The sequence below is a fragment of the Falco rusticolus genome, chromosome 10 (genome assembly GCF_015220075.1).
Source record: "Falco rusticolus isolate bFalRus1 chromosome 10, bFalRus1.pri, whole genome shotgun sequence".
NCBI classification, from domain to species: domain Eukaryota; kingdom Metazoa; phylum Chordata; class Aves; order Falconiformes; family Falconidae; genus Falco; species Falco rusticolus.
The window spans coordinates 2,087,762-2,108,732 of NC_051196.1; the positions used below are offsets into that span (position 1 = coordinate 2,087,762).

At 44.1% G+C, this 20,971-nt stretch overlaps 1 protein-coding gene across 5 annotated transcripts in view; it reads left to right on the forward strand.

Moving 5' to 3' along the window:
* MOB2 (MOB kinase activator 2) overlaps positions 1-20,971 on the forward strand; it is a 116,460-nt gene that overhangs the window by 62,409 nt on the left and 33,080 nt on the right. The window contains exon 1 of one of the 5 annotated variants that reach the window (XM_037401937.1): positions 20,614-20,803. The exons of the other annotated variants lie outside the window; for them this stretch is intronic. Coding sequence (XP_037257834.1) covers positions 20,694-20,803 — 110 coding nt within the window. The 5' untranslated portion in view covers positions 20,614-20,693. Of the gene's footprint in view, positions 1-20,613; positions 20,804-20,971 lie in introns of those variants that run through there. 5 annotated transcript variants of the gene reach the window in all.

Here is a 20,971-nt window from a genome sequence, read left to right on the forward strand (position 1 = left end):
AAGCAGCTGCTTGAACTGCTTTACAGTCCTCCCAAATCACCACAGTTTGTCATGAAAAAAGGGAAAATCTAAGGGTAGCAGTACAGACTGTTATCCTTGGAAAGCACAGCCCAGATTTATCAGATTAAGGCCAAAAATATAGATTATCCACTTCAGTTTTTGTTGGATTGGGAATCCATTTTTTGCAGAGTCTTCTTTAGAATGCTTTATGGTGTCAAAAAACGTAAGCTGAGGTGCCGGGCCAGCGCTGCTGAGCGAACTCTGCCTGACTCCAGGTGATCCTGGCGCTTGCTCAGCTGCCGCCGGCTGTGCTCAGGTGTGGCTTGGTTATGGGTTTGCTCCTCTGCCTGCTGAAGCTGACTGGTTTCCTTTCAGTCCGCTTCAGCCAGAGTGAGGTGGCTCCTCGAGTGTCATTACAATGCCCCTTGTTTTGTAAGGGGAGGGCTACTGCAGTGTGTGGATGTAGACCGCAATCTGGGGACCTTCTGCCTGCTCCGAGGACAGCCCAAACGTGGCAACGTTGTCACGCACAAGCAGCACAGGTTTCCTATATGAAAGACTTCCCCATAGATCTCCCACACCGCTCCCCTGCATCCCGTATTTACCCTCGCATTACTGCCTGGTGACACAGCCAACGATGGGGACAGGATTTCAGCCCAGCACCTCTTCCCGCACGCGGCAAGCGGGGGGACCAGGAGGGGCTGCTGGCCGTTCCTGACGGCTGCTGCGTCCCTGCGCCTCGGCGGGTCCCTGGCACGGGTTGTGGACGCCTTTTCCCTGCTGCTGGCGGAATGCTGCGAGGGTATGGAGCCATCCAAAGCTCCAGGAGAGAGGTGGTGAATGCTGGAAAGCAGCAGCAGGGCTGATGGTGGTCTCGCTGTCACCGTCTGGTGATAACTTGCCACTTGCAGCAATCCCACCGCATTTTGGCGTTAGTTATGTATCCTGGGCAGTCCTGCTACTGTCCATCTTACGTGAGAAAGTGACAGTATGGTTGCCAAGTAGAGGGAAATGGAAGTACGGTGCAAAATACTGAACAACTTCCAGAACTGTAATTCTGAATCTTTTGAGTTAATCTTCACTTTCAAGAATGGAGTTACTTTTATAGCGGCTGTGGGCATTGTTTTTGTAACTGTTGTTCTCTGTTCAGCCCGACTGTTCTGGTGGCACTGGTCCTGCAACACAAGATTTATGATCTCAAATGTGTTTTCTCTGGGATTTTTTTTTCTTGCATATGCGAGCATTCAAAAGGAGTTTACGCATTTTTATATTCATTAATGATGTATGCATAAAGGTTTAAACTGTAAGCCTTATATGGGGAAAGTATTATGAACATAACACTTCTAAACAGACGATTTCATTAGAACTTGCAGTGTGAGTCATTGTTGTTATATTAATAGAGCTGTTCCCAAATATGGATTTGGAACTGGGCCGCCCTCATGGTGAATGCTGCAGAAGACTTGCAGAAAACAAGAATTTACATTAAATATAATCTCTTTTTGGGTGGGTGGGGGTAACCTCTTGATCAGCTAGTTCTTCAGATCAGTGCAGCATGTAGTGTAGAATAATTTTGTAGTACTGTACTACTTTATGCCAGATGTTATTTTAGCTGGAAAAATCTGTATTGTCTTTTTATGTGAAAAAGTGGTTAAGAAACAAAAATCTCCAGCTGTGACATAGAAGGATGCTCATTTCAATGCGTACTCTTAAAGCCAGCCTGATCAGTTTATTGCCAAAGGGTAGGAGATTTTTAAATCAAAGAATAACCTATAGGAATATATGCTCATTCTCATAGCTTGTGCAGCTAACAGTAACTCTTTACAAATATTTTATTAGTCTCTGCCAGAAGCAAAGATTTAATTCAGAACTCCAGAACGTGCTGCTGCAGGTCTTGTGTGTGTGTATTCTTCTCTCCCTCTTCCCCCCCCCCTCCCCCATAGTGTATATACTTACTGGAAATATCTTACCTCTTGATCTAAAACAATGTTGTGCTACACATTCAAGAAAACTGTTGTCCTTGCTCTTACACAGAATCTCAGGCAGTGATAAATGCTCATATTGGGATTTGAGTATTACAAAGATGTTGTTCCAATAACAACCTGGGGCCAGAACAGGGAACAACAAAACACTTCAGGCACTTCACTTTTTTTTTTTTTTTTTTTTTTTTTTTGGCACCTTCTATGCCACCTCCCTCCATCCAAGTGCTTTGTGGAATATGTAGTGTAGTCAGGGCTTACTTTATAATGAAGCTAGTATATATGCAGGGTAAGCAGTGCCCACTAAAAGTAGCCATATAATTTATCTGTTGTATGCCAGAACTATTAACATCTCAGTTTATAGCTCATTAATAATAATTAGGGGCAGTAAACGAACTGTAAACTTTTATACTGGTTACTGTGAATTACAGAATCGGTAGCTTGATGTGCAATGGACAGATTATTTCTGTTTCTTCCTGCTAAGATACTCTGAGGCCTAGAGATTTTTAATGGGATATTCCTGTAAAAGCATAATGAACAAATGTATTAAATATAGCCATTTTAAAAGCTTTTTTTCAGTGAATTCAAGCTTTCTGTTAGAATAGAATGGGAACTTGTTTTCTTCCCTTACCTGCTGTCAGACCATACCTACAATGATGATGACGTAAATTGAGGTTTCTTTCCTCATACCTGTATTGAGGGGACTCTTGGTTATGGTCCTCTCTACAACTAAGAAGGAAAAAATAAAGCAAAGACCTGTTAATGATTTTTTTTTTTTTAAATCTTCCATTCCCAAAGCTCTACCCTGCCAATGATGCAGGATGAACCATCATTTTGCTCAGTACTGCTACCTCAGCTAAACGAAAATGTGAGTTATTTAACTTACTCTGTGTGGGAGAGAACATCAGCAATGCCAATGGATGCTAAAGATAACGAAGCATCGTGCATTGGCAGGAAAGATCCTAACGGACAGCACCATGCTGACTTTACATGTATGTCAGGTTTTAGTGGCTTGGGAGCTCTATTGCATGGCAGTCGTGCAGCTGCTTTGCTCAAAGGTGTTGAAGCTATTCTTAAAGACAAGTCTTTGCTTTCCCAGTCAGTTTTAATTACAAGTATATTCTTGATGCAGTAACACGGCAGTTTTCTGAGGGGAATTTAACAATCTTTTCATTATAATTTGATGTCATGGAGCTTGTTAGGGGATTTTTTTGTAATGACTGATGGCTCATAGAACACTCTGAGGAGGAACTAAGTTGACTACATATTTAAATGTTTTTTATGGGGTTAAATACTGTGTTTTGTGATATACTGGGGACTCTTGCTGTATTTAAGATTATAAAAAATAATTTCCAGCTCTAAAAGGCTGTTCAGTCTGACCTTGACAAGTACAAATTAAAGTATTTTAGTGAAAAGATGGAATAAACCTGCAAAAAATCTCATTTCTTTCAGTTCCTGAATAACTAGTTTGATTTCTCAGGGGCTGGAATATGGTTTTTGAGAGAGTTTGACTCCCACCCAGTTTAGCGCTCTAGTACTAAGCAGTTTGGATATTAGTTGCTTTCTGTGGATAACATACCAAACTTAGTGTGTGATGCAGTCAAGTCATTTTAGGATTTTTTGGGGGTAGCTCATACACAGGTAGTTTCAAACCAGCATCTCAGGATTTTTTTTCCAGTGGAGAGCCTTCCTTCTGTTCATGCCGATTCTTTCCTTTTTACTAGTTTTTAATATACGTTCTTGGAATACGTACAACCAACAAGAAGATGTGTTCCTCCGGACATACGATTTATGGTTATCAATTGACTGACATTCCTAGCAAACCTAGATACTTTTCTGTCCTAATGATTCCCACCCCCCACCCTCCCCTGAGCTAAAGACAATATTGTTTCTAGCTTATGGTTTCTGAAGTGGAGGGGTAGAACTTTGTGTGTGCTCTGGGGAGTCATATTCTGCACTTAAAACAGTATAGCCTCATTTATAAAATAGGGATAAAAACGTCTAGCCACTTTATAAGGACCTTAAGAGCTAATTAACTTGCACAGGTATTTAAAAAGGCGTATTTCTTTGAGTTTGTTGACTTTGTATGTAAAGGTAAAGTAAAGTCTGTGCGAGGGTCTAACCAACCAAAAACTTGGGTAAAAATAAGCAATTTTTACATTTATGGTTAAGTCTGCATGAAATATAAATACATTTGAAAGCAGCAGCACCAGGGTGAGTAAACATTAGTAAGCCCAGCCATCCTGTCGCTTACCTTAGAATAATTACTGGTCTGCGCTTGAAGAACAGATCTCCATGTTGCCAAACTCCACCTTTTTCCTGCCCAGTCTGTACGTGGGAGAGCCTTTATAAGAACCTATTTCCTGTTTCCCAGACAAGGGAGGGGAAAAATGTGTTTTCTCCTTGTTCTGAAAAACAAAAGCCAGGCAGTGACTGCGTACCTACATCGGTGGCCAGCCTGAAGGGGAGCCTGCAAGCGGCCGAAGCCTACAGCGAGCTCCTTCCACCCACCCCTGGCGAAACGGCGCGTGGCTCTGGCAGCCTGGCTCATCGGGATTTCCCCTCAGAGCGTGATACGAGAGACAAACCGGCCCAGAGGTGCTAGAAAGGGCTGGATGTGTGGGTTTTATTATGTCACTTTGACCCAACCTTAGAAGCATTGGAAAAATTGTCAGTATCTGCCCCCTTTCCTTGCAGGATTGCTTCCCAAACCCCGTATTTTCAGTTTCATGGATCAGTTTGTCACAATTATTGAGCTATGAAGAGTGAGTTTTGCAAGGAACAGAGGGCAGAGTGGCAGGGAGGGAACATGTGTTGAAGCCACTCACAGAGTAATTGTAGCCTGTTCCAAGTGCAATGCTAATATCAATTTGTGGGAGCAGTAAAAACGTCCAGGATAAAAAAAAGAACAGAATTATTTTTTTCTTTTGACTTAGAGGGTTATCAGTGTAGGTGTGGCAGTTACGTTTCTCCAAGACCAAGTCTGTTCGTTTAGTTTTTGAGAGCTACTCCGGTTCTGTGCCACGTTACATGAACAAGAGTAGCTCCAGCCTTTTCCCACCTTAAATTTTGAACATTATTTATATGTGTGCATCCTGATTTAAAATAGTACAAATTGGGACTGCTGTGTTTTAAAGTCAACTCCACTGGTACAGATTACAAAAATAAATTCTACTTTCATAGAGGCAGCTTCAAACATGTTGGAGTTGATGTCTCCTCTCTGTGCTCTCCTTTTGAGAAAAAACTCCGTACTTTTGCTCGCTGTGGGAGAACTTTGTGGTCAGTAATGCAGTACATGATCAATAGCGGAATCTCAGTGCCCACATGCAGGACGAGTAGTAGTGCATCACTGTGTATCGGAGAGGTCTATGAATAAGCACAACAGCTCTCCTAAAAGTGGTTCAAGAACTAAAAGCCAGGTCTTGGGTTTTGCAGAAGGCGGCTGTGGAGTCATCAGTTCCCTTTTCTCTCTTCTGGTCCGGAAAGGAATTGCGGGGTGTGTGTTTGCTGCTTTTGCTCTGTCCATCAGTGCCCACTGACTCTAGTAGTTCTGGAGGGAATTTGGTGGGAGGGAGAGTTTCTTACTGTTCCGGAGAAACTTAGTGGACTGAATACATAAATTGAGCTCTTGACATTTTACATATATTAAGAAAGCTAGATGGGTTAGTAAGTTTTCAACTTCACTGCCGTGATGCTGTCAATAGGAAGAAAGAAGTGTGACTTTCTACTTTTGTATGCGCAGGACAGTTTATCACAATAAATCTGCTCTGTAGCGTGAGTAAGTACGATAATGATGAGGTGGTGTCTGTGTTACAAACTACATTGCAATACAGGTTAAATATTTTCATTGTCATGTCCCTGAAAAATAATTGCAGTGTCTGTTCCCCTGTAAGTACGTATTGGAATATGGCAATGCAATTTCAAAACAGGTCCATCTCTGAGAATCAAAAAAAATTTATAAATAAAGTGTTTCTTTAAGAGCATGCTTCACCTCATCCTTAGGAGAGTAGTTGCCTATTTGCCCAGAATACATACTTCAAGCTTCATACATGCTTCAAGGTTGAGATGCTCAGGCTTAATTTTCTTTATTATTATCACTTAGAGTGATCCCTCAAAGGGTGGTCGGAAAACTGCAAGGCTGGGAGGAGATTATGGTCTTCTGGTAATCTGTGACCGTGGTCCTTGAGCTGATGCGTGAGCTGAACAGCTCTGCTTGGATTGCCCCTCTCCTCTGTCAAGTCAGTTTCCTATTTCTCCAAGTTTTTTCCTGTGTTCTGGAGCACTTCTGACTTCCTACGGCAATGTTTAACACCATGTCCTGGCAGCCTGGAACAACGGAACAAGGAGCTATGTGTAATTTTTCTCTGTATACAGTCTTATCACTCTCATTTATGGGAACTGATGTAGTTACACACATGGTGTAACAGGGGCATTGTTCTTTGCAAGTGCATGTGTGAAGCTGTTAGCACGAGCCTGTTCAACCGTACAGCTCAGCCACTATAGCGGCAAACCTCCCGCGAAAGGGACTTGCCAGCCCTAGCTGGGCTTCTGTTGTTTCTTTTAGACCTCCAGTGACTCTGAATTTGCTTTGTCGTGAGCTGCATCACAGGATTAAACTGACAGAAAACAAACACTATGAAAACGCACAGTTTCCATTTGGTTTGGGCAGGGAGGAGTGAATCGGAATAATCCTCTCTGAAGAAGCTGGCTGATGGAGTGGCTTAGCTGTGTGGCCAAAAGATGCCATCAAAGTATTTCAGAACATTCTAGTGGCATTTTGTGCTGGTAGATGATTAAAGAACACTGTTAGGAGAGGGTTTGATAACCTTTATTTGTTGACTACATAAGCGCTGTTTAAAAACTGGAAATTAAAAAATTTCACTTGCAAGTTCTAGAGTGTCTGAATGTCAGTGTTGTTTCGTTTCTCTATATATGTTCAGCCAATTTTTGAACAACATCGCAGCTTTTCGATAAGCTACTATTTGTATTTGCACAGAGCAGATGAACGTTGCCTTGATGGAAATGCAAGGCTGTTTGTGAAAGGTTACACAAGTAGAACAAATGCCAAGCTGCTGATCCTTCTCGTTGCCAGTCTGTTTTTCTTAAGCAACAATCTGCCAGTAGCAGTTGCGGTACAAAAGCAGATGCGTACAGTACAGGAGGACAATCTGGCTTCCTTTGTTGCACGGGGAGAGAGCATGGGCTTTCCAGTTTTGTTAGAAGTTGATTATCTGGAATTGGAAATGAGGCAGTAAATGAAGCCCCAAAGAAGGTAAACTGCAGCTTTCACTTTCAGTAGAGGTGTGACACGCTGAAGCCGGGAAATGTCTGCAAGTTCTGACGTGCATAATGGCAATCTGTTAAGCCTTGGGTTTCTCGTCCACCAGGCAACCCAACCATCCTTGAGTATACGGAGCGTGTTAATGCAGAGGGTGAGGGTGGGTCATGTTTTTTAGCGAGTTCAGGTATGGGTTGAATATATTTTCTCTTGAGTTCTGGATGTTAAAAGTAGCATCGTTAAAGCAAGACAAAGGATGGTATCGAGGGAGTCAGGGGGCACAACTTATTTTGGGGTCTTTCATTGCTCTCCCCTGAATCTGTTCCTTGTAGAGGATGGGACGAGGCATTTGCTCTTTCTGAGTGTAAGGAGTGAGGATGAGGAAGGCACTGGAGACAACAGGCAGCAAAGTGAATCCGAGTGGCTTTTCACAGTAATGGTTGTATTAGCAGATGGTAGGACACACTCATTGAAGTTTTAGGCTGTATCATCTTCCTTGCTCCTTTCTACACAGTCCCTTGGGTCAGGTAATTTAATTGGAATCAATACTGCTTTTTGCTCAAGGGGACTCAAGGATTACAGTGGAAGCAACGCAGTGGTAGGGAGGTAATTTTATGTGGGAGAGGACACAACGTTTTTGCCATGTGCTCTCCGTTTGTTTCTTAGAAGGTAATCTTGGATGATAGTGCTGTGGCTTTTTCCCCCCATGGTTGTGGGTAAGGAAGCGAAGAAAATGGATTACAAGAAAAACAAGCTTTTTTTTTTCTCCTTGAGGTTTTTTAATCAAAGGTAGTGCAACCTGCGTGGAATGAAGTGATCATAATTGTTACTAAGCTGATTAAATATTTATAAAACAAGAGCTATATTATATTTATAGCTCTTCTGTCTGGAGAATGTAAGTGAATTGATGGTTTTATAGCTTTTTCTTTCCGTTCTCAAATAATGAGAACTAGTATTCTTTCTGTTGTCTTAAGATGCAAATACTATCTGAATTTCTAAATGTTAGAAACGTAAACGTTTTAACCTTGCAACATTATTAAATGAACGATGGTCCTTAATTTGTTGGGGAATGAAGATCCAGATAGTCTTGTGTGCTTGCTCACCCTTATTAAGGTTGTAAGAATAGCTCTAGATCTTTTGATCAGTTGTGCTTTCATTGTCTTGAGTAGGCACTTGGATCCCATCTAAATTAAAAGGCTGAAAAGACCTGCAGTATTTAAAGACTGAAGAAAAGATTTCTAATAATGAGGCATAAGGGAAATTTATTTTTTTTAGTTTCTCAGAAGGTCAAGAGGTAAATATAGCATCTAGCTAATGAAGTTAAAAAAAGGAGGGGGTGGAGAAGAAAGCTATAATCTAACAGGATAACAATCATAATTGGAAACATAAATGGATGTTAAAGCTAGATGATTTCAAATATTCAAAGGATGCATGTTTTAACGGTGGATGTGATCAGCCATTGGAACAAAATGCTGAGCAAAATAACATCTTTCTTGTAAGATACACAAGTTAAAACCAGATGCCTTACTGGAAGGTGTGCTTTTGGCTAATTAAGCTTTGGGTTCCCTACAGGGGTAACTAGACAGAAGGCAGACAGGAGCTGAAGGCTGGTTCTGACCCCAGAGCCTACTGCTCTGGTCCCTGCGGTGTGTGTACCTATAGCGTACCTGAGCATCTCTGCTCCGGGAGCTCCTGCTGTGCCCTGCACCTGATAGCCCCCGTGTCCCCATGGGCCCTGGGGGGGCTGTGACAGGGGCAGCTGCCCTGCCGTGGCCGCTGTCCTCTGGGCTCCCGAGCAGGAGATGGGCGGCTGCATCACCCCCTGCACGTGCGGTGGCCGTGACTGGTGCAATCCCAGTAGATCAGGCTTTTCAGGGAGGCATGGGTTGGTGCTGTGGTGTACGAACCCAGCGTGCTGCTGGAGGAAACGTGAATCACTTGGTGGAAAAACCGGGCGTTACCTGCGTACGTGTTGTCTCCGCTCCAGATGTCTTCTGGCGTTGGTGGTTGGGGTATGAAGAAGGTTTTTGAGAGTACACCTGCACTGGAAGAAAGTCGAGTGTAGTTATAGGCAAAATGTGGTGTGTTTTTTTGTTTGTTTTGTTTTTTTGGTTGGTTTTTCTTGTACCAGTGTAGCTTGTTTTACTTGGGCAGTGCCGGGGCATGGGTGTGGGGTGACGTACACGGCACGTGCAGGGCACAGGTTTTGTAGCAAGTGCTCTGTCTACGGCAGCAGCCACGCCGTGCTAGCGTGCTGTATTTGTGTAGGCAAAATATCTCCTTGGATCAAAAAAAGCGCATGTTTTCATTGTGAAACAATTAAAGAGTATGTAAGCTATGAAAACCATAGTGGGGACGCAACTATTTAGTTTATCTACAAGGTTAAAACAGATGAACTCAACCCCAAGAAGGGGTGTGCAATGCTGATTGTACCTACCTGGCAGATCTTGTCTCTGAATTTCAAGCTATGATAAGTGTTGCGTATTTGCCTTGTCTTTAAAACTACTGTCCCCCACCAAACCATTACCGGTGAAGACAAAGCAAGAGTCATGAGAGGAGGAGGAGCTGTACGTTACCTGTGTGTTGCGAACAGCTGGATCCTTGCCAATTCATTCTCCAGCTGGCTGTTTAAAAGGTAAAGCTTTATCTGGGGAGGCTTGTTTCCTGAAGGACTGAACTGATTCCTCGGACGCTGAAGCATAGTTTCTTGTCCCTTTTCTTTTGGTGTAGGGAGTGAACAGCCTTCCTTTAGCGCTCCCCCTGCCCTAGACCTTCCCCCCATCAGGTATGCAGAAGGGCTTGGGGCTGCGGCGAGCCAGGGGGCATCTCGTTGCTCGGCCCATTGATAGCAGAGCTTCACTTCTCAGCGGCGTTACTTCTGTGTCTGTTCTGTGTTTTGACATGCACCCAAATGGTGAATGGATATGGATATCGACTTCAGCTAGGGGGATTTTTGACAGCTTCTTTATAAATTTGGTCATAGGGAAAGGCAAGAAAGAAAATACTTCGTACGAAAATTGCTAGTCAGCAGGCCTGCAGGCAGTGGTGCTAGCAGTATAGCTGCTGTCAGGTTCCAAATATGCATGAGCACTTGCATATGCAAACAAAGTAATACCGAATTTGTGGAATAACAATATTTTATTGCTTTCAGGAAAAGCAATAGCAACATGTTTTGGATGCTGTATTATGAAAAGCAACTGCTGTACTGTTTTATGATAAAAGGATTCTTTTCAAAATTTGCATTTAGTTGCCCATGTATTAATGTAGAGCATGTATTGGGAAGAAAATTCAGATTTGCTCCTACCCTGTAGAGCTAAAATTCCATGCCTTCATCCCCTCTCCTTCCTGGCCCTCTGAGGAAGCTGCATCATATTTATCATGATTCTCAAACAGGTTAAGATCCAGCCTTTTAATTTCCAGTTTAATATAGCACTTGAACACACCAAATTCTTTCTGAAGCTGATCGGTTCATGTGCGTATCTAATAGCCTGGTTGGATTGGGAAGACTGGAACTGGATCCTTAACGGCGTTTGTACTTTCTTTTAGATTTAGCATGGAGCACATAGGAGAGCAACAGGGAGCAGAATCTGTATTCTGTGTTTTACCATCCTGAAATTAAAACCTGAGTTCTGAAGTATAATCAGAAGCTCAAATAGGGAGTGCAAACCAATATACCAAGGTTAGCTTTTGAGTGCTTGGTTTCTTAGCTGTTCAGTGTCATCTTTTAATGTGACTGCTGCTCAGGTGGGCCCTGCGCTGGCTGATGCTTTGACAGAGGTATGTGCACAAGTAAAATGATGTAAGGCTGCATCTGTTCAGAAGAATTTTGCACGGTTCATACTTCTGAACAACATATGGAAGAGCTTGTAAAGTTTAGATGATATTTTCAGTCATCTGCTATGTTTTGTTCCAGTGCTTCTGGTTCATGTGTGTGAACTAGAAATACATTCTGTTTCTTCTTTTGTCAGATGTGCACCTATCCATTTGGTGAGAACGTAAGGAAGAAACTCCTTGATGCCCCTTTTCCATTGAATTCACATTTAGAAGTGAATATTTTACTGAAGCTTTAAGGCTATTTTGGAATCAGCATGCCAGGGTTTTTTATTCCTATTTAATGATCTTGTCTTAGAGAAAATTAAGGCAACTGTGGTAAAGACAAGGGAAGAATAATAGTGAAGAAAGCTGAAGGAGAATTTAATACCTGTTTTGTAACACTAACAAAAATACATTTACTGAAATAAAAAATAACTGTTCCTTTACTAAAGTAAAAACAATGAAAAGATTGGTGTGTGTTTTTGTGGGAAAAAATTTCTAACAAACTAAGAATAGTGGTTAAATGTTTGTCCTCTTAATAGTATCCTAGTCATGATGCAATTCTGAGCAAAATGTACTATAATTATACAGGGAAGTTGCTATTTGCATAGTGGAACACAATGTATCTTCCCTAGTTTCAAATAATTTTTAGAACAGAATGTTGAAAGAGAAAGGCTTACGTACGTTTGCTCGATACATACAGTGTACCTTCAAAGAGCAGAAGTAGCTCCAGATGCAGGATGAATGCATATTCCAATATTCTCTTTCACTTCCCCAATAGGAAGCCTAGAAAAATACAAAAATACATCAGGTAGTGTGTATCACTGAATTTAGATAAAATTTGATATATATATGTTGCTTTAGAGAGGGATTCAATTTCACTTGCACCTCAGAGGTGGTACTGGCAGAGTTGGACTTTGGAGAAGTCTGGAATCATCCTTCCCTTCTCTGTTACCCCTCAGTATTTAGTAATTGTGTCTCCTTGGATCATACTGGATCACCACTTGCCTACCTCTTCATCCTTGCAGTAACGCTGCAACTTCAAGGCCATTTCCTAGCTACAAAGCAATTTTCATCATGCTTTTGGAAAAGATGTCTTTGCCACGCTCATGGTAATGGTATTTCTCAGTAGCTAAGTAGGAATTATCATAGTGTGACATTGTCACCCATTGATCTGAGCCTCAGTACATATTGATATGGATGAAGTCCTGAAAGTGAGTAGTTTAGGAACAATTTGCAATACAATGCATGCAAAACGTAAATAATAGTAACCTTTTTTTCTTTCTTTTTTTTCCTGGCTGTGGAATTGGGGTAAAGACTTATTTAGCAAAGTTCATGCAAACAAGTCTTGGTAGAGATGGAAGGTCCTCCCTTCGATTTCTGCCCAGTACCTCAAGCGTGACTTTCTTGTGCTTGAGAGCAGGCAAGGCTAATTTTCTTATTGCATTACTAAACCATGATAAATGACAATCTTGTCTAACCAGACCAGCAAAGCTCTTCTGTCAGCCAGTGCTTTTCTTTGTTTCATAGTAAGTAAATATCTGTTCAAGACTTGCACTGGACTATGGGGGAAAGGTGTAAATCCAGCTGTAGAACAAATTCTAGGAAAAACGGAGGTTTTAAACAAGACAGAATCAGAAAAGCCTTATATACTGCAGCATTACTCAATGACAGATGTGTTTAACAGTGTTTTTAAACCCGTATCTCTCTCTCCGTGATTGGCTTAAACTGGGACTCTTCAGTTTTGATTCTACCATTTCTTTTCTTTTTCCTTGATCAGATGAGATTTAGGTTCATAGAAGTTTCCTTCATTTTATGGTGTTTCTCTCTTGAGGTGTAATCCATGATTGCCTCTTAACCAGCGTTTACAGTGGTGCAAGCATGTCACAGTAATAAAAATACTTGTGTCTGATAGTCTAGCTATAATTTGGAAGGCAGTTCTGTCTTAAGTAGACCTTCTCATGACCTGTGTATGCTTCCAGGAGGGGCTTTTTAAAATGATTCAAATATTCTGAGCCTAAAAAGGAAACCTCTGATGGTTTGAGATAATTCAGGTGGTGGTCTTTTATATTATTTTTGTATAGAAAAGTGGTGTTTTCCCTGATTTTTACTCTTTTGGGTGCTGTTTGAGGTGTTCTTTTTTGTTTGGTTTTGGGGTTTTTTTATACTACTAGCATGATTTCACTCAGCAGCTAGCTTAACTTGCTTGTGAACAAGCGTCATTTAGGAGCAACGAATGTGATGCAAACCCAACAATCTTTTGTTTACAAGCTTTTTAAATCTACCAGTTCCTTATTGAACTGGACCAGCATGTTAGTGCAGTGCCTGAAAAAAGGGTATGGTAGTCTTAACCTGAAAATGTATTATCTTGCTACTTTTTGTCCAAATCTGTCCAGAATTTGTAGGAGAGGGTTGATTACAAGATCATATGATCACACTGAATTTTGAGAGATGCTTGATTTTATACTGTCAAAGTGTGAGGTTCAGATCGAATGGGTAAGTGAATACACTTAAGCCATTTTCTTTATCAGGAAATCGAAGTATGAAGCCTGGCTATATTTTTGTAACAAGTTTTAGGAAAATTCCAAGCAACGTACTTTAAGTTAGGTAGTTTTGTGTGGCCATGGCTACGTAAGCGTATATCCCACCGGCAGCGGAGCTCTCACACAGGCAAGATGGGCAAGTGCAGTGAAGACCCAAGACAGTGCTGCTGTGGGAGTATTATGGGTTTCTTGTTTGTAACATCTTGACTATAACCAAGTGTCAAGAATTGGCCTGTAAAATGTCAAGGTTGGTTTCCCCCCCGCCCAGTGTGTCATTTAACAGTCCTTTTTCAGTATGTTAAGTTTTTCAAATGGCTCAAAACGCCTCATCAGCGGGATGTTAGGTTTGGGGATTGCTCAAAGGCAAGATCTCCACTTTTACTTGCAGGACTGTTTGAAATGCAGCCACCTAGCTTCAGCAGAGGTGAGTCCCTATGACAAACTCCTTGTTGGTGTCTTTCTGGAGCCCTGTGTCCGTCTCCAGTACCTGCCTTTAACATGCACGCTGACCAAACAGGTTTTACTTCAGAGCTGTGGAGTGGCCCCTCCTCTGGGCTGAGCTGCCACCAGCTTTGCAAGGCTGAACCACTGCTGGAAATTTGTTCATCTCCTTCACAAATCTGAACTATTTCAGATTTTAACTTGTGTACTTTATGGCATCGTTTGCGTGGCAAAAGCTGTTATTGGCCTCCCGTCGCTCTGGTCTGTGCTGGGCCTGCAAGGTATTAAGAAGTCAAATCAGCTGGGATGCAGCATGTGTATTTTGAGTTTGTGGAATGCAGACATGCACTGCTCTCTGGGTGTGAACCAAGTTAATTTTGTGACTTCTGGATTTTGTGGTCCTGCTCTTCAGAAGTAGTAGCTAAGGGATCATTCTGTAAGTGCCAGGAATTACAATTAATAGTTTCCCCTTTTTAATCTTACATAATGTAAGCTCTGTGTGTTATATTTCGTAATGCATGCCTGGAGAAAAATCTCCTAGAATAAATTTCATGCTGACTTCATGAATTGTTTTTCCCTCATGCTGTCATCTAAACGTGACATTACCAGATAAAATAATTTGCTATACTGAGATGAAGCCATTCTTAGCACCAAAAAGGAGGGAAACATATTTCCTTAGTGGCTCTTCATCTGCCTGGGAAAACTCTGCAAGTTCACTCCCAGCATCTCCCCTTTTTCCTTCTACGCCTTTCCCACCCAAGGGTAGATAGTCCTGACCAATACCAGTGCTGACACAGATACCCCCCTTTCCTGTGCTGATTACACCTTGGGCGCTCAGCCTGGAGTTTTGTGCCAATTTGCAATTAAGGTTTTGTTTTCCATGCCATATTTACCAAAGTCTGTGAAAACAGTAGTTGTGTTGTAAAACTTACAGGGAGAGTTCTGTATCTATGTAGCAAGTAGCTCTGAGTATGTTAAACAATCCCTAGGGAGAGCTTCTTAGCCAAGTTTTAGAAGTTTTACCTCTTTATGTGGAGCTTGAGGTCCAGCATATTTGGGGGAGGGAAGGAAAAGAACAGGAGTCTTTCATTTTAGCTTTTCTGTATGAAATGCGTGTTGCACTGATGCTTCGCTGGAGCACAGCCTAGTTAAACTTCAAAATTAGGGCAAGATAAAAAAGAACCTGAATGGTAAAATGTGAGATGAAATTCTCACTTGTATTATCCCTGGGAAGGAACTAACAGCAGCTGCAATGGTATAAACTAAGCATCTCAGTCTTTACAGTATGCTGTGAGGACCCCATGCAGCCCATCAGCAGGTACTCTGCTTAATAAGACTTCTTCCTCTGGCTTAATCTGCGAGAGGCACGTGCTGAAAAACATCCTTTTGGGCACTCAGAATGATAAATGCATTAGCTTCGCTGGCACATCTTTACTTGTTTGTGTTTTCTCCTTTCCTCCTCCCCCACTGGAAGAAAAAAAGGCATTTCATCCTCTGTGATGTTGCCTGTCACCGGAGCTTCAGTGTCACCTGGAGTTATTCCTAGGCTTTTCTCCAGCAAACTTTGTCTATGCGGAAGACAGTTTTATGAAGGTGATAGATCTGAGCTGTTTATTTGCAAATATTTTCCCGTTTATTGTTCCTTTGTATAGTGGTGCCAAGCATATAGTGTTGCAAGCTAGAAAGAGGAAAGCTCGCTGCCTCCTGAGGCTGTATCATTGTGATGTTTTGCTGTTCTGGAATGAACTATGGAAAAAAAAGTACTGTATGGGGACTGCTTCATCCATCACTGAAATAGGGTGCTATATAATGGTATACAGCACCTTAGTGCAGAAAGCAAAGAACCTTTTCAGTGTGAAGTAGGGGAAACTTTAAGCAGAATACAGTCATCTTGGAACTTGCCTGGGATTCAGAATGATTTTTAAAATCAGAATTACTTTTACAACAGTGCTGACTTTTCAGGGATGCTACAAGTGAGGTCTGAATCTGATGTTTCTCTCCAACTCCATGTAAGTTCATTAAGTCAGAATCTACTTGCCCCAAACTCGCCTGGAATAGCTGCTGTGGAACCAAGTGTCCCACCAGTGTGTGTTTTGCAGAGGGCTTCTGCCACTTGATGTGGGCTGACTTGGGAGGACTGCTTAAAATGCAGGTGATAAAAATCAGCTCTGTCCCCTTACATGTCACTTGTCCATGTGGAGTCTGGATGTGACCATCCCCTCCTTTCTCCATAGTTCTCAGGTACTTGTTCAGTGCTGGTGGAGTTGAGCCTCTCCTGCTGAGCTGCTGCTATTGCTGCATCCTTCAATACGTTCAGGGTCCTCGGCTCCCGTCCACACACACTTCTTGGTGAACCTGGCTTAACTTGACACTTCAAGGGATTTTGGAACAATACCCACAAGCATGCCAGAAATACAGTACCTCTGAGATCATGATTTCTTTGTTTGGTACATACAGCAGCCAGCAGTCACTTTCCTCTTCCTTCTTTTCTTTATTTTTTATACTTGGTGAAGCCTTGGTTCTTCTAATTTTGGTCATCCTTTCCAAAATGATGTAATATACATTCTTTGGAGTTCCTGGTGGAACTGTACTGATATTTTGAGGTATTTTGCTGTTCTTGCTGCAGTCAATTGTTTCTCATGTTATGGATTAGGTGAGAATATAATGTACCATTTTTTTCTCTGCTTATTGCAGAAGAGAACCCCCACGCTACTGATGAAGCTAGAGGTGGTGGTTGCAGGATACTGACTTGTTACCAGAGCTTCCAGTAATGCAGCAAACGTAGGCGCCTTGTCACTTACTAGTGGGCTGCTTTTAAGCTCAATCTTTTATGCACAAACTTTCTGGAATGTGTGTAGCCACTGTTGATAAGGCTTGTATCACAACACCCTTGTGTAGTCAGGAAGCCTGATTTCTCCTGCTGTTATCTCAAGAGTGGAGCTGAAAGTATACCCTTGAAATCTTTTCTTTCCGCCTTCACTACGATCACCTCCAAACTGCTTGCTGACACTGAGGCAACTTTGCCTTCAGCCTGTCTTGTCCCAAATCCATGCCTTTACTGTCTACATGGAGCAAAGCTGCTCATGCCATCTTTGCTGCTCTGCGAGGATGACAAAATGGAGAGCAAATGTAATCTCAGTATAAATGCCGCTTAGAGGCAAGCTAAAGGATAAAACTGTCTCATTGCTGATTTTGAGTGGTTCCAGAGATCTGGGGATGTGCTGTGAGGTAACAGGAAAGAGTACTTGGTTAGATGGTAGCAGGGCACGCTGAAGTCAAACAAAAAGTCTAATTAGCTGTCAAAACTGAGATGTGTGTCAGGCAGGGACACACAGTAAGCTTCAGTTTGATTTGAAACAGAACTTTACAATCTGACATTACAAGGGCTCATTTTTATGCATATAAATGCTAAATTGTACCTCAATCAAAATAGTAGTCGTGATTTTTTTTTTTTTTCTCCTTGACATTGTTTGCTTGTCTGGGTTGGTATGACTTTCTTTGCCAAATCTCTGGGTACTAGTATACATCCATGTGGTGGCTGCTATACACTTGATTTTTATGGAACCGTAAAAGGGGCACATAAATGTGTAATTAACTGCTGCTTTAACATAATTATAAATACAAAGCATTATTCATGAAATTTATAAGTACCGTTCTTTGGCTTGGTAGTGGGGATCAATGTAGAAACCTTTCCATCAGTGTAATGTAAGCACATACAGTCGCGTGTAGGTGGTGGGAAATGGGGCTCCCCTCTTCCCAGTGCACCATTTCGTGCCCTTACTCTGTGCCACTGGTGCTGTTACTGCTTTGCTGATACGTCTGTAGGACCGATACAAATCATAAAGCTGTTGGCAGGTCCATTCACAGATATTTCTGTTAACGTTTTAGCGGTGATTTCCGTACACAGCTCCGTGAACTTTCAAAACTGGCTGGTGGGCAGGGGTTGTGCTGGAAGCAGTTTGACACTGCTGAAGCATGCTTGTGCTACGGTCGGATCCAGCAGTTGTTACATGCAGAGGATGTTGAAAAAGCAAGTGAAAAAGAGGCCACCGGTGGATGTAACTAGGCAGGGTGTCAGGTGGCTCAGGCACACCCTTGAGGAAGTGCAGGTACTCATCCTTCAGCATATGCATAGGCAGAGATCGGACCAGTAGCTGTGTTCAACTAAGCATATTGCCTTTAGATCGAGTGCTGCTCTTTCTGGATGCAGCAGCTTTCAAGTAAACTCATTTGTGTTTGCACATGTGCTCTAAATCTTGTTAAAGTGTGAGACTCTGTACTGCAGATGTGTTTTAAATTACTTATGTTGATGCCATATATATAAAGCGCGTGTACTTAAGTTGTGCTTCCTATAATAACTTTGTTTCATTTTTTTATTATTTTGGAGCATTTAAAATTGACTTTGAGAGGCTGGGTTTTCCCACAACTTGCATAAAATCCAGTACTGCAGGTAAACTGTAGCATGCAGTTGATCCAGAAAGGGGATATTGCTGGACGGGAGGAAAAGCGATAGGTGGAAGAAAGGCTGGAAAGGGGGCTGCGGAGACATGTGGTTGAGGAAAGGGAAAGGAAGGGGCTGGTTTGATGGAGAAGCTAACAGAACGGAGAAGTGGGTCATTTATCTGGGTCAAGGTAAAAAGATAGCAGGTTTAAAAATTTTATTTCAGTTGATCTATTAGTTTTAACAGCAGAGTGTCAGTTGCAAACCTGTGTGAGACCACTGAAGCTCTGTCTCTGAAGCGTGAATGCTTAGCTGTGAGAGTCATGGAGAGGCCAGCTTTCCTAACACAACTGTAACACCACAGAGCTGTATTTATTTTGGTTTGACCCCTGGATTTTTCTTTAATTTACTTTGGATAGACAGACTTTTAATAAAACTTAAGCTGCTTTATATCACAGGCTTGTTGTTTTTAGGGTGGTTTTTTTTAACAAACAAAATTCTCTCTGTGCAGATTTCACTGGTGAACGAAGTGAGGGCAACTGTTCAGCTTGGCAGGTGTCCTTTCTCCATTTGCCAGGACTTGCTGTTTAATGTTTCTGTGACAAGTCACTGTTACTTCGGGAAAAGATTGAGCAAGCATCAGCTTTTTCAAGGGCAGGATAATCTTCTGCACGAAGCGCCAGGCCGTGGAGTGGAAAGCTGAGCTGTGTTCAGCTGCAGGCTTCCTGTGTGCTATCAGTGAAGTCATTAAAACTCCATCTGAAGTGGATTGCTTGGAGAGTGGGAATAAAAATACTTCCCGCTTCACAAGGGTGTGGATGCCTGTCTTGGACATGCAAGTAAAAGTGTGTAACTGGCAAACGCTGCTGCCCGTGTGGGCGCTCTGGGACTGAGCGGCAAGCGCGCTGTTCCTCCAGGTTGGGTGACGTGGCTGCAGTTTCTTGGGTTTGTGCAAACAGTGGTCCCATTCCCACCCACTTTAGACAAGTGATGTTGTGTTGGTGACAGCAGCAATGATGTGATTTGTGCTAGGTTTGATTCGACAGTGTCGGTTTTCTGTTCACTGGGGAAGATTGCCCGTTCAGTAGACAAACTGGAGTGCTTGGCTGGGGAACTGCCCCATCCAGCCGCAGCCAGTGTCGCAGGTGTACGTAAAATGGCAAAACCACTGTGTTCTCTGAGATGTCACACATCGGGTTTTGGCGTGTCGGAAGAAGCGATGTCCTCGGGGCTTTGTGTTCCGGGTCACGTTATGCCACGCTAGTCACATTTTTTGCCACGGCTTGGCTCTAAATGCTCCAGCAGCGAGCTGTGGGCACAGCTGCCTGCCCAGAAGGTGTGTGTGGAGCTGTGGTTACATGCCGTGGCTGAGGAAGGAGCTGGATGTTGAGCATCTTTCTAAGGTCTGTTAGGAAAACTGACGGCAAAGTGGTTTCTCTGTGTAACACTTGCTGGTGTGTCACCGCAGGCCTTGCGTCTGGGGGTGCTGCTTGGTCACTCGGCCTCTGAGGGCCATTACCAGGTGCCTGCTCTTAGCTCTGGCCATAACGGCAAGGTGGCTCTTGCTGTTCGCGATTTTACTCTTCTTCACCCTCTCGGTTTGAGCTACGAGGCCTCGGTGCCGCTGCCGGGCTGGCGCTGGCGGGGCAGAGCCGCGTTCCTGGCAGTACGCACCCAGCCCGGCGCCAGGGCGAGCCCCGGCAGCGCTGCCCGGCCCTGCGCACAGAAGCCTCGTTATTCCCGTGTCTTGCCCACAAAAGCCTCGTTATTCCCGTTTCTCACCGGGCGCCCGGCGTGGCCCGGTACAGGTGGGGCCGGTGCTGCCGCGCTGCTCTGGGGCCGCCGCAGGCCGGAGGGGGCAGCGCCGGCTCGGGGGCCTCGGGGCCGGGTGCCGGCACCCCCGGCCGCGCCGTCCGAGCGGCGCCCCGCCGGGGGGAGCGGGCTGCGGGCTGCGGCCCCCGCCGCGGCCTCTGCGGGCCCAGCGGGGCAGCGCCAGGCGGGGCGGCCCGGCGGGAGGAGCCGCGGCGGAGGGGCCGGGCCGGGCGGCGGGGCAGAGCCCGCCCCGAGCGGCGGAGGGGCCGGGCCGGGCGGCGGGGCAGAGCCCGCCCCGAGCGGCCGAGCAGAGTCCGGGCCGAGCCGTGCCCACCGGCGGCCCGGCGTTTCCCCCGCTCCGCGCCGCTCCGCGCTCGTCCCGCCGTACCATGGTCGGGGATCAGTGCAGCCTCCCCGCGGAACGGCCCGTCCTCGCCCCGAGTCCCAAACCGGGATTAAGCTGCAAAATGGTCCTGCAGGCGGTGGGCAAAGTGCTGCGGTAAGGGGCGGGCGGGCTGCGCCGCGGCGCGGCCCCTCACGGCCGGGGGGAGCCGCCGTGGGCGGGGGGAGCCGCGGGAGCCGCGCGGAGCACGGGCGCTGCCCCTGACGCTGCGGGCCGTGTCCGCGCTCCCTGAAAAAGGAGTTTTCAGGACGCGAGAAGGCGGCG